The sequence below is a fragment of the Oncorhynchus mykiss genome, chromosome 2 (assembly GCF_013265735.2).
Source record: "Oncorhynchus mykiss isolate Arlee chromosome 2, USDA_OmykA_1.1, whole genome shotgun sequence".
Taxonomy (NCBI): domain Eukaryota; kingdom Metazoa; phylum Chordata; class Actinopteri; order Salmoniformes; family Salmonidae; genus Oncorhynchus; species Oncorhynchus mykiss.
The window spans coordinates 859,981-873,310 of record NC_048566.1 but is presented as its reverse complement, the minus strand read 5'-3'; the positions used below and the strand labels follow the sequence as shown (position 1 = coordinate 873,310).

Here is a 13,330-nt window from a genome sequence, read left to right as displayed (position 1 = left end):
ATCTATTGGACAACCAAGTGGGATGGGTTTTCAGCGGTTGAATGAAATGTATTCAGAGGGCGCACGTTATGCTACTGTGTGTAAAGGCATGAATTCCTCCTATAACGAGATCGGCCCTTTAGAGACTTTCCCAGAAAGACTCACAGCTGTAGTCGCTGCTAAAGGTGTTTCTGACGTGTATTGACTCAGGGGGAGTGAATAAGTTATCTAATCAAGATATAGTAGGGTTTTCATTAACCTCTAAAAAAAAATGTATTTTTAAATTTCACTTTTACAGAATATTTTATGTAAATCATTGACAATTTTTTTTTATAATTAAATCCATTTTGATCCCACTTCGTGAAGAAATCCAAGAGGGTGAATATTTATGATAGGGCAGATATCGTGTGTGGGATATTTCATGAACAATCGTCTCACTTGGGTGAGAGACTACTTGCTTTGACAGCCGAACACTGAAAATGGGCCACCGCCACGGCTCGTTGTGTTGCTATTCCTGTCTGGTAGCACACAGCGTCAGGCTCGTATGAATAAAATGAATAGAGATTAACACATGTAATATAAACATGGTAGATGAGATCTGGGCGAGAGTCAGCGAACCACAAACTGTATAAATCAAGGCTGTGTGGAGGTACGACAGTCACAAGCCTAAGTGCCTCAGTAATAAGACTTCAAATAGGTATTTCAAGGGACATTGAAAAAAAAAAACAGAAGTGTGATTGTGAACCTGGAAGTCATTCCTTGTGACACCTGTATGGTTTAAAAAGCAGAAGTCACAACACACACACACACAGAGAGGCTAGAAGATCTGTTTGTCTTTATTTATATGTACGTTAACACAATGTCAAGTCAAATGTTATATTAAAAATCAGACCTTTTTTTTTACAACAACTCTACCCATAATGCTTCACCGGTCATCACACCAGTAGTTACGGCAACCCACCGGTGAATCCTAACTACGGGATAAAGCCTCTATGCAGTATCAATCTTGTGTATAATTATGAACCTTCCGGAACATTCTCAGAGTGGAGGATGTTGGGATGTCAACACCTTGACTATTATTCATGGACTTTGGACAGGTCTTATATCATTGGAATCAATCTCACTTTGGACAGTATTGGTTGCTAACAAACTCAACATGAAAACGTTTCCAAAGCATTGACAGAAAAAATTCTTCATAAATATACAAACTGCAGAGCAGACAGACAGCATCAACAACAAAACATTATTGGATCATTCTGAAATAGGAGGAACAGTGTGATTTTTCCATCATGGCTGTTAGATCAGATCAACCAGAGGGACTCTGTTGAGGACAGTGTGATTTTCCATCATGGCTGTTAGATCAGATCAACCAGAGGGACTCTGTTGAGGACAGTGTGATTTTCCATCATGGCTGTTAGATCAGATCAACCAGAGGGACTCTGTTGAGGACAGTGTGATTTTTCATCCTGACTGTTAGATCAGATCAACCAGAGGGACTCTGTTGAGGACAATGTGATTTTTCATCATGGCTGTTAGATCAGATCAACCAGAGAGACTCTGTTGAGGAACACGTATCTGTAAGAGATTTATTTTCCCTACATACAGGTGAACGGAGGCCTTTAGACACACCTTGCCAATCTGCCTCGTAGTCGTTACACAGGTCACTTAGGGCCTAGGATGACCTCCTGTCTCCTGCCACTTCGTTGATCTAGTTCCTCCCGTTGGGGCAATGAGCATCCCAACCGGATGTACAATACACACACTGTAAAGCCCCGTGAGTAGCCCTCACTCCCCCTGCCACCCTCCGTGACCCCTAGCCCCTGCTACCGAACCAATCCCGTAGATCTGAGAGGATTGGACATGTGGAAGCAACATGGTCAGGGGTCAGGGGTCAATTTGGAACCTACATGCTGGTTGGTAGTTTTTGTGAGCGGTTCTTAGCCGCCACCCCTGTCCTCTGGTACTCCAGCTTCTCCTTGATGTACTCCTGCTTGCACTCCTCGAATAACGCAGAGTCTCTGTAGCTGAGAGAGAGTGGTGTACAGAAGACTTATCATTAGAGCACTGAGTCTCTGTAGCTGAGAGAGAGTAAAACATTTAGTTGATTCTAAGTAGAGATCATTTAATATAAATGCTGAGCGAGTAGAATAAGAGGTGGCACGTTAATAGTGCTTAGTATATAACAGAAGACTGTTATCATTAGAACACTGAGTCAGTATGAACAACAGTTAGTTGACTCACTGTACGGTCAGACACTCCTTCAGGGCAGCGTTCTGATCCCGACACTTGAACACCATCAGGAAGCCAGTCTCTTTACAACAGTGGTTGAACGCTGAAACCAGATGGATGGAAGGAGACAGATTTAGCCAGTAAATTACCACCATCAGGAAGCCAGTCTCTTTACAACAGTGGTTGAACGCTGAAACCAGATGGATGGAAGGAGACAGATTTAGCCAGTAAATTACCACCATCAGGAAACCAGTCTCTTTACAGCAGTGGTTGAACCCTGAAACCAGATGGATGGAAGGAGACAGATTTAGCCAGTAAATTACCACCATCAGGAAACCAGTCTCTTTACAGCAGTGGTTGAACGCTGAAACCAGATGGATGGAAGGAGACAGATTTAGCCAGTAAATTACCACCATCAGGAAACCAGTCTCTTTACAGCAGTGGTTGAACCCTGAAACCAGATGGATGGAAGGAGACAGATTTAGCCAGTAAATTACCACCATCAGGAAACCAGTCTCTTTACAACAGTGGTTGAACCCTGAAACCAGATAGATGGAAGGAGACATAGATTTAGCCAGTGGATCAGAATAGTCTTGAAATCCAAACTTAAATCACGAAAACCAGACTGAATTAGTGAAAGTAAAACAATCGCAAAACGCAGCGTGATTCAGTTTGGATTCCCAAGCTGTGATACCGTTAAGACAAGGGCCTTTTAAAAAGCAACCAGGGTAAGAGCCCCAGTCTAAACAGGTCATGTCTCTTTCAAATCTGTCCCCCTCTGCCAATCTGAGTGTCGCCACAGGCTGAGAGAGAGAGAGAGGGGACAGCCAACCATACTGTCTCTGCTAGGCCTCTCTGCCACACGGTGACAAGCCTGGTCAGAGTAGATACCAATGTAGTGGGTACTGACAGGCCTCTTATCTTACCACAGCCCCAGTGTCTCCTCTTCCACCAGGCTGAGGTAAAAAAAGGAGACTCCATCATATCTATTCATACTTGTGGTTGGTGTTTCTGTCCACATTGGCACCAGTGTAACTATCTGTCTGGCATGGTCCATTATAACGGTCCCTCACACAGACCAGACCTATCTGTCTGGCATGGTCCATTATTACGGTCCCTCACACACAAACCAGGCCTATCTGTCTGGCATGGTCCATTATAACGGTCCCTCACACACAAACCAGGCCTATCTGTCTGGCATGGTCCATTATAACTGTCCCTCACACAGACCAGGCCTATCTGTCTGGCATGGTCCATTATAACGGTCCCTCACACAGACCAGGCCTATCTGTCTGGCATGGTCCATTATAACGGTCCCTCACACAGACCAGGCCTATCTGTCTGGCATGGTCCATTATAACGGTCCCTCACACAGACCAGGCCTAGGTGTCTGACATGGTCCATTATAATGGTCCCTCACACACAAACCAGGCCTATCTGTCTGGCATGGTCCATTATAACTGTCCCTCACACAGACCAGGCCTATCTGGCTATTAATATGAATGGAAAAGAGCAGCAATATAAACTATTCACACAGAGGAGAGGCCCTACATATAGAATAGTGCTGAGCCAATAGGGGTTTCTATTCACACAGAGGAGAGGCCCTACATATAGAATAGTGCTGAGCCAATAGGGCTTTCTATTCACACAGAGGCCCTACATATAGAATAGTGCTGAGCCATTAGGGCTTTCTATTCACACAGAGGAGAGGCCCTACATATAGAATAGTGCTGAGCCAATAGGGCTTTCTATTCACACAGAGGAGAGGCCACACATATAGAATAGTGCTGAGCCAATAGGGCTTTCTATTCACACAGAGGAGAGGCCCTACATATAGAATAGTGCTGAGCCAATAGGGCTTTCTATTCACACAGAGGCCCTACATATAGAATAGTGCTGAGCCAATAGGGCTTTCTAGTCACACAGAGGCCATACATATAGAATAGTGCTGAGCCAATAGGGCTTTCTGTTCACACAGAGGAGAGGCCACACATATAGAATAGTGCTGAGCCAATAGGGCTTTCTATTCACACAGAGGAGAGGCCACACATATAGAATAGTGCTGAGCCAATAGGGCTTTCTATTCACACAGAGGAGAGGCCCTACATATAGAATAGTGCTGAGCCAATAGGGCTTTCTATTCACACAGAGGCCCTACATATAGAATAGTGCTGAGCCAATAGGGCTTTCTAGTCACACAGAGGCCATACATATAGAATAGTGCTGAGCCAATAGGGCTTTCTGTTCACACAGAGGAGAGGCCACACATATAGAATAGTGCTGAGCCAATAGGGCTTTCTATTCACACAGAGGAGAGGCCACACATATAGAATAGTGCTGAGCCAATAGGGCTTTCTATTCACACAGAGGCCATACATATAGAATAGTGCTGAGCCAATAGGGCTTTCTATTCACACAGAGGAGAGGCCACACATATAGAATAGTGCTGAGCCAATAGGGCTTTTTGGAGGTTAGTTCAGTTTCGGTTGCATTTTATTTAAACAATCATCACGGTTTTGGGTTTTGATAACGTATTATGAAATAATGTCACAATGATTTTAGTGAAAATAGTGAACAATCAACTTCCAAAAGCTCTAAAATATGATATTGTCTGTCTCTGTCAGGCCCACGTTGGGTCGACATCAATAGAACAGGAAATTACAATGAAAAAAATACAATATTTCAGTTGCGTATTTTACTTCGTTTTTATTTGATAACTGTTCTTTTACATTCTTTAAAGTAAAATCATCTGATCTCTGCTCAGGCATTAGAGGACAGCCAGGCCATCTAGCGCTATGTGCTCCCCATACTGTACGGCCTTTAGTCTGATTTCTTTCATGAATTATTTGGGCTCCCCCAAAAAAAACGAACTAAATGGAATTCAAGTAATTGAACCGACATCGGTCAAGTAGTTGTTTAATAACCGGAAGAAATAGGAAATGGCTGTTAAATCGCTCAACACTAATGATCTATAGTTACGCTGAATGACGTACAGAACTCTGTAAACCAACGAGGTCTATAGTTACTATGAATAACGTACAGAACTCTGTAAACCAACGAGGTCTATAGTTACGCTGAATGACGTACAGAACTCTGTAAACCAACCAGGTCTATAGTTACGCTGAATGACGTACAGAACTCTGTAAACCAACCAGGTCTATAGTTACTATGAATAACGTACAGAACTCTGTAAACCAACAAGGTCTATAGTTACGCTGAATGACGTACAGAACTCTGTAAACCAACCAGGTCTATAGTTACTATGAATAACGTACAGAACTCTGTAAACCAACGAGGTCTATAGTTACTATGAATAACGTACAGAACTCTGTAAACCAACGAGGTCTATATTGACTCTAAATAACGTACAGAACTCTGTAAACCAACGAGGTCTATAATTACTCTGAATAACGTACAGAACTCTGTAAACCAACGAGGTCTATAGTTACTCTGAATGAAGTACAGAACTCTGTAAACCAACGAGGTCTATAGTTACTATGAATAACGTACAGAACTCTGTAAACCAACGAGGTCTATAGTTACTCTGAATGAAGTACAGAACTCTGTAAACCAACGAGGTCTATAGTTACTATGAATAACGTACAGAACTCTGTAAACCAACGAGGTCTATAGTTACTCTGAATGACGTACAGAACTCTGTAAACCAACCAGGTCTATAGTTACTATGAATAACGTACAGAACTCTGTAAACCAATGAGGTCTATAGTTACTATGAATAACGTACAGAACTCTGTAACCCAACAAGGTCTATTGTTACTATGAATAACGTACAGAACTCTGTAAACCAACCCGGTCTATAGTTACTATGAATAACGTACAGAACTCTGTAACCCAACAAGGTTTATTGTTACTATGAATAACGTACAGAACTCAGTAAACCAACGAGGTCTATATTGACTCTAAATAACGTACAGAACTCTGTAAACCAACCAGGTCTATAGTTACTCTGAATGACGTACAGAGCTCGGTGTGTCTCTTTTAGTTTGACCGTAGAAGACACATTTAGGGCTGAGATGTTCGACTTAACAAAGACTCTCCTTTTCTAACCATTTCATTAAAAAAATACATGATGTTTGCCAAAAAGCAGTTGAGACCCTGACAAACAGCTGAGTGCAAAGTGAATCATACAGAGGTGGAGTTGGCCATTAGACTACAGAGATTTTCTAAAAACACCAAGATATTCCCTGTCAATCCTTTCTAACTGATATCAAGGTGTTGTGGATGAAAAGGTGCCATTGTGTTGGTGGTGTTAAAGAGGTGCTGAAGGGTCCTGGCCTCGTCTCTTCATGCTGTTAGCCAGACTTTAATTAGCCTTGTCCCCCCCCCCCCAACGAGGTCTATAGTTACTATGAATAACGTACAGAACTCAGTAAACCAACGAGGTCTATATTGACTCTAAATAACGTACAGAACTCTGTAAACCAACGAGGTCTATAATTACTCTGAATAACGTACAGAACTCTGTAAACCAACGAGGTCTATAGTTACTCTGAATGAAGTACAGAACTCTGTAAACCAACGAGGTCTATAGTTACTATGAATAACGTACAGAACTCTGTAAACCAACGAGGTCTATAGTTACTCTGAATGACGTACAGAACTCTGTAAACCAACCAGGTCTATAGTTACTATGAATAACGTACAGAACTCTGTAAACCAACCAGGTCTATAACGAGGTCTATAGTTACTCTGAATGACGTACAGAACTCTGTAAACCAACCAGGTCTATATTGACTCTAAATAACGTACAGAACTCTGTAAACCAACCAGGTCTATAGTTACTATGAATAACGTACAGAACTCTGTAAACCAATGAGGTCTATAGTTACTATGAATAACGTACAGAACTCTGTAACCCAACAAGGTCTATTGTTACTATGAATAACGTACAGAACTCTGTAAACCAACCCGGTCTATAGTTACTATGAATAACGTACAGAACTCTGTAACCCAACAAGGTTTATTGTTACTATGAATAACGTACAGAACTCAGTAAACCAACGAGGTCTATATTGACTCTAAATAACGTACAGAACTCTGTAAACCAACCAGGTCTATAGTTACTCTGAATGACGTACAGAGCTCGGTGTGTCTCTTTTAGTTTGACCGTAGAAGACACATTTAGGGCTGAGATGTTCGACTTAACAAAGACTCTCCTTTTCTAACCATTTCATTAAAAAAATACATGATGTTTGCCAAAAAGCAGTTGAGACCCTGACAAACAGCTGAGTGCAAAGTGAATCATACAGAGGTGGAGTTGGCCATTAGACTACAGAGATTTTCTAAAAACACCAAGATATTCCCTGTCAATCCTTTCTAACTGATATCAAGGTGTTGTGGATGAAAAGGTGCCATTGTGTTGGTGGTGTTAAAGAGGTGCTGAAGGGTCCTGGCCTCGTCTCTTCATGCTGTTAGCCAGACTTTAATTAGCCTTGCCCCCCCGTGTCTCATAAACAACAATGGAACGCATCCCAAAATGACAATGTATCCTACCCCCTACGAAGTGCACAACCTTTTAGACCAGAGCCCTGCTCAACAGCAGTACACTGTATAGAGAATAGGGTGCCATTTGGGATGCAAACCCATCATGATAATCTCCCTGTTCTGATCAGCGTGATTATCACCACGACTTGCTTTTCATCCCAACGCAGGAAAACCTGCAGAAGCAATTTGACGAGGCAGAACAGTGTGACTAATGTAAATCAGCAGAACAGAAACACAGAGGACTGTACTGGGGGGGTATCCCATCACACATCAGCAGTCACCCAACACAGTGACTGTGATCTCAGAGGACTGTACTGGGGGGGTATCCCATCACACATCAGCAGTCACCCAACACAGTGACTGTAATCTCAGAGGACTGTACTGGGGGGTATCCCATCACACATCAGCAGTCACCCAACACAGTGACTTTCTATTGGGTTCAGGTCTGGAGACTGGCTAAGCCACTCCAGGACCTTGAGATGCTTCTTACTCCTTAGTTGCCCTGGCTGTGTGTTTCGGGTCGTTGTCATGCTGGAAGACCCAGCCACGACCCATCTTCAATGCTCTTACTGAGGGAAGGAGGTTGTTGGCCAAGATCTCGCGATACATGGCCCCATCCATCCTCCCCTCAATACGGTGCAGTTGTCCTGTCCCCTTTGCAGAAAAGCATCCCCAGAGAATGATGTTTCCACATTCATGCTTCACGGTTGGGATGGTGTTCTTGGGGTTGTACTCATCCTTCTTCTTCCTCCAAACACGGCGAGTGGAGTTTAGACCAAAAAGCTCTATTTTTGTCTCATCAGACCACATGACCTTCTCCCATTCCTACTCTGTTTTAGATTCCGTCTCTCACAGTTGAAGTGTACCTATGATAAAAAATTACAGACCTCTACATGCTTTGTAAGTAGGAAAACCTGCAAAATCGGCAGTGTTTCAAATACTTGTTCTCCCCACTGTATGTGATGAGATACGGAGAGCTGACTGTTCTGAAGTAGCTGATCTAATCAGTTCAGTACTGAGGACACATGTGACTGTTCTGAAGTAGCTGATCTAATCAGTGCAGTACGGAGGACACATGTGACTGTTCTGAAGTAACTGATCTAATCAGTGCAGTACAGAGGACACATGTGACTGTTCTGAAGTAGCTGATCTAATCAGTGCAGTACTGAGGAGTAAGGACACACGTGTCAGAACCAGGTCAGAACCAGGGCAGAACCAGAGCAAACAGCCACTGCAGGCATCAGTAATACAAATAGAGTGGTATGCAGGCAATACAGCAGCTGGGGCGGAGGTGTGAAAAGGAGGGGGCAGAGAGGAGACCAGAAGGGGATTTCCACAGCCCTGCCACCTCGAGGGCTGTGCCTCTCTGGGCGAGCAGCAGCAGGCGTGTCGCCTCAGAGGATGAAGAGGACAGACTTTAGGCCTAACCACAATCAAAGCACCTATGCAGCACCAAGAGTTGCTGTTGGGCAATCCCACAGTAACAGAATGATGCAGAGCCGTTTTCACTTTTAAAATGGACGCCAAACAAAAAAACAATGATTGCTAACTTAAAAAAAAAAAAAAAACAATACAACTCTATGCACGATTACTTTTAACGATTTTCAAAAGAACATTTTTACAACAACAAAAAAACACATTTACTTGAACAGACGGTTTGTGCTGCTGGTGCCATGCACTGTTCCTCAAGAAAATGTGTTTTTGTGAAGAAAAAAAAAAAAATGGTGGAAATTGTTAAAAAGTCTTTATGCATCGAGTTGTAATGGTTCGTTTAACTTTTCAATCATTGTTCTTTTGTTTAACATTGATTTTTTTAAAGTGAAAAAATAAATAAAAAAGAATTCGGAGTCTCAGCATCTCTCCGTTGCCGTGGAAATGCCCTGCAACAACATTACAGCAGCGACCCCCCCCCCCCCCGAGACTCCGTATGGTTAAAAATAAATAACCATGTGGATGCCGGCAGCATAAAGTGAATTTAGAGATGTTAACAAAAACATTTATAACCGCAGTCTGTTTCAAGTATCTTCCTGTAAAGAAAAGGAGAACACGTTTCTGTTAGGCCCGACGTGTTGAGCTATAACACAATCACATCAGCAGCCTCTACTCCTTATAATAAAAGGCACCTTTAACACTGCTATTTAAAAAAAAGGCGTTGGGGACAGAAAAGAGGAAGTGGTATCAAGAGGAATATTCATATTTAACCACCATATCAGGTTTGGTCTCGATAGAAAATGCCTTGACTGTCTTTTTTTCCCCCCTTCATCAGGTCATCTACTTCTGACTGGTTTTCAGACCGGGCATGACAGCCAGATGAACGCAACAGAAAAACCACAAATATACACAACAGGGGAGGTGTCCATTAATACTCTGTCTTGGCTCAGGGCATTAATAGGGCCTTTGCTTGAGCTTGTAACTGGGAAGGTAGAGCCCTCAGCAACCCGACAATGTGTGTAAACAGCGGAGGTGAACTTTGGATGTACAGTTGAAGTCGGAAGTTTACAGACACTTAGGTTGGAGTCATTAAACCTCGTTTTTCAACCACTCCACAAGTTTCTTGTTAACAAAGTATAGTTTTGGCAAGTCGGTTAGGACATCTACTTTGTGCATGACACAAGTAATCTTTCCAACAATTGTTTACAGACAAATTATTTCACTGTATCACAATTCCAGTGGGTCAGCAGTTTACATACACGAAGTTGACTGTGCCAGCTTGACAGCTTGGAAAATTCCAGAAAATTATGTCATAGCTTTAGAAGCTTCTGATAGGCTAATTGACATCATTTGAGTCAATTGGAGGTGTACCTGTGGATGTATTTCAAGGCCTACCTTCAAACTCAGTGCCTCTTTGCTTGACATCATGGGAAAATCTAAAGAAATCAGCCAAGACCCCAGAAATTTATTTTTAGACCTCCACAAGTCTGGTTCATCCTTGGGAGCAAATTCCAAACGCCTGAAGGTACCACGTTCATCTGTACAAACAATAGTACGCAAGTATAAACACCATGGGGCCATGCAGCCGTCATACCGCTCAGGAAGGAGACGCGTTCTGTCTCCTAGAAATGAACGTACTTTGTGTGAAAAGTACAAATCAATCCCAGAACAACAGCAAAGGACCTTGTGAAGATGCTGGAGGAAACAGGTACAAAAGTATCTATATCCACAGTAAAACGAGTCCTAAATCGACATAACCTGAAAGGCCGCTCAGCAAGGAAGAAGCCACTGCTCCAAAACAGCCATAAAAAAGCCACACTACGGTTTGCAACTGCACATGGGGACAAAGATCGTACTTTTTTGAGAAATGTCCTCTGGTCTGATGAAACAAAAATAGAACTGTTTGCCATAATTACCATCATTATGTTTGGAGGAAAAAGGGGGAGGCTTGCAAGCAGAGGAACACCATCCCAACCGTGAAGCACGGGGGTGGCAGCATCATGTTGTGGGGGTGCTTTGCTGCAGGAGGGACTAGTGCACTTCACAAAATAGATGGTGTCATGAGGGAGGAAAATTATGTGGATATATTGAAGCAACATCTCAAGACATCAGTCAGGAAGTTAAAGCTTGGTCGCAAATGGCTTAAGGACAACAAAGTCAAGGTATTGGAGGGCCATCACAAAGCCCTGACCTCAATCCTATAGAACATTTATGGGCAGAACTGAAAAAGCATGTGCGAGCAAGGAGGCCTACAAACCTGACTCAGTTACACCAGCTCTGTCAGGAGGAATGGGCCAAAATTCACCCAATTTATTGTGAGAAGCTTGTGGAAGGCTACCCGAAACATTTGACCCAAGTTAAACAATGTAAAGGCAATGCTACCAAATACTAATTGAGTGTATGTAAACTTCTGACCCACTGGGAATGTGATGAAAGAAATAAAAGCTGAAATAAATCACTCTCTCGAATATTATTCTGACTTCTCACATTCTTAAAATAAAGTGGTGATCCTAACTGACCTAAAACAGGACATGTTTCCTTGGATTAAAATGTCAGGGATTATGAAAAACGGAGTTTGAATGCATTTGTCTAAGGTGTATGCAAACTTCTGACTTCAACTGTATCTCTGTGACCATCTTGGGTTCCAGCCCATATAGCCTGGGTTCCAGCCCATATAGCCTGGGTTCCAGCCCATATATCTTGGGTTCCAGCCCATATATCTTGGGTTCCAGCCCATATAGCCTGGGTGCCACAAGACTGTAAGCCCGCTGACCTAAAGCCTAAGCATTTGTTCAGGTTAGCTAACACAAGTTTTTATTAAATCTCAGATATTCACCTGTAACCTTTTCAGCACAGAGCTCCTTGGCTTTCTCCCTCACCATCTTGGGGATGAGTACATCCGTCTCCACATGCCTCAGGAAAGGCTCCTCTGGAACACAACCCAATAACACACACACACACACACATCAGTCATAGCTACCCTGCTGTACCAGGGCTAGCATATCCATCAAACTAACTAGCTAAACAGCTAGTTAACAACATCTAGCTCACCCAGACGTTTCTGAGGACGTAAACAATGAACGTCGAAGATTAGAAGTATAATAGCTAAAACATTTATGAGTATGTCAGAAAACAATTTAAAGAGGTCGACGTAGATAGCTCTCTAAATATCCAAAATGACAGCTACGTGACTTGTAGATGAATAAAACTCAGTTATAAGTTCAAGTTGAATCGGCTACGACACTTGCTTACCATGATAACAACAAGAAGGCCCCGCCGCACACCGTTAAAGCTCCCAAATCCACCGCTTTACCGACGACGTTTCGATTCGACGAAGATCCGGGTCGGGATGGAAACGTTGTCGGTGAATTGGGAGCTTTGACAGTGTGCGGCGGGGCCTTCTTGTTGTTCACTAGACGTTGTTAGCCCAGAACCTAACGTTATGTTTTTAAAGATGTGCGTATGACCACACACTTTTCTACAGATGCTTTACAACTATACCGATGCCGTAAAAGCGACATAGGAAAATGATACTCAACATATTGTCTATACAATACCTGCTTTGGTTGCTTCCATAATTATCAGCAGTGTTGCTAAATCAAAACATTACAAAACAGAAGCAAAGTGACCTCTCTTCTTTACCACGTTACTTCCGGGTGCGTCACTCAACTGTGGAACGAACTACAATGCCCACAATTCTCCACAACTTTAAACTACAAAGGGCTTGTTTGGAAGCGTGTACAATTTAAAAACGTGTATTACATTGTCCATCACGCATAACTATCAAGTTAAAGAATGGTTCAGTTATCATTTTTTAAATGAGACTGGATCTACCAAGTGAATAACTCCATGTACTGTCTTCAACAACAAATGAAGAGTTGACAGTGGCAGCTCACCTGATATCCAACAGGCGTTCATCCTCCAGTACTTGGTGTTAACGACTTGGTATAAGATAGAAATAACAACATTCACCTCGAAGTACCTCAGCGTTTGACCACAGCTGCATTCAAGGTGGTGCTGGAGTGTCTCCTTCACAGCCGCTGTGCCACACACATGCTGGATGCTGACCACAGTCACACCTGTGAAGTGTAGGCCCATTGTAGACTCTAGACTGGCAGTCATGTGAGGCCCACGGGTGTTTGTGTATGGGTGTCTGGCGTATCTACGACAGGTCTGAAATGTAATG

General features: G+C 42.8%; 1 protein-coding gene across 5 annotated transcripts; it reads right to left on the bottom strand.

Moving 5' to 3' along the window:
- Positions 1-796: 796 nt before the first annotated feature.
- Positions 797-12,852, bottom strand: cmc1 (C-x(9)-C motif containing 1). 5 transcript variants are annotated; one of them, XR_005034563.1, is made up of 5 exons: positions 12,702-12,852; positions 11,981-12,073; positions 2,221-2,398; positions 1,527-2,003; positions 797-1,290 (listed from the first exon to the last, which is right to left on the bottom strand). XR_005034563.1 is itself a non-coding variant. In XM_036934922.1 (4 exons), the coding sequence occupies exons 2-4, from the start codon at positions 12,024-12,026 to the stop codon at positions 1,883-1,885; spliced, it is 345 nt and encodes a 114-aa protein (XP_036790817.1). In that variant the 5' UTR covers positions 12,027-12,073; positions 12,397-12,510; the 3' UTR covers positions 1,334-1,882. The 5 variants fall into 5 exon arrangements, 4 of the variants coding, with proteins under 4 accessions (XP_036790817.1, XP_036790805.1, XP_036790822.1 ...); XM_036934922.1 differs by lacking the exons at positions 797-1,290; positions 12,702-12,852 and adding an exon at positions 12,397-12,510 and having other exon boundaries at positions 1,334-2,003; XM_036934910.1 differs by lacking the exon at positions 797-1,290 and having other exon boundaries at positions 1,335-2,003.
- Between the last annotated feature and the right edge of the window lie 478 nt (positions 12,853-13,330).

Excerpts from the sequence above, each read along its gene's own strand:
- cmc1 (XM_036934910.1), bottom strand. Across the intron at positions 2,399-11,980 it reads CTGTGCTGAAAAGGTTACAG|CGTTCAACCACTGTTGTAAA; the intron begins GTGAATATCTGA and ends ATCTGGTTTCAG. Across the intron at positions 2,004-2,220 it reads AAGGAGTGTCTGACCGTACA|CTACAGAGACTCTGCGTTAT; the intron begins GTGAGTCAACTA and ends ACTCTCTCTCAG.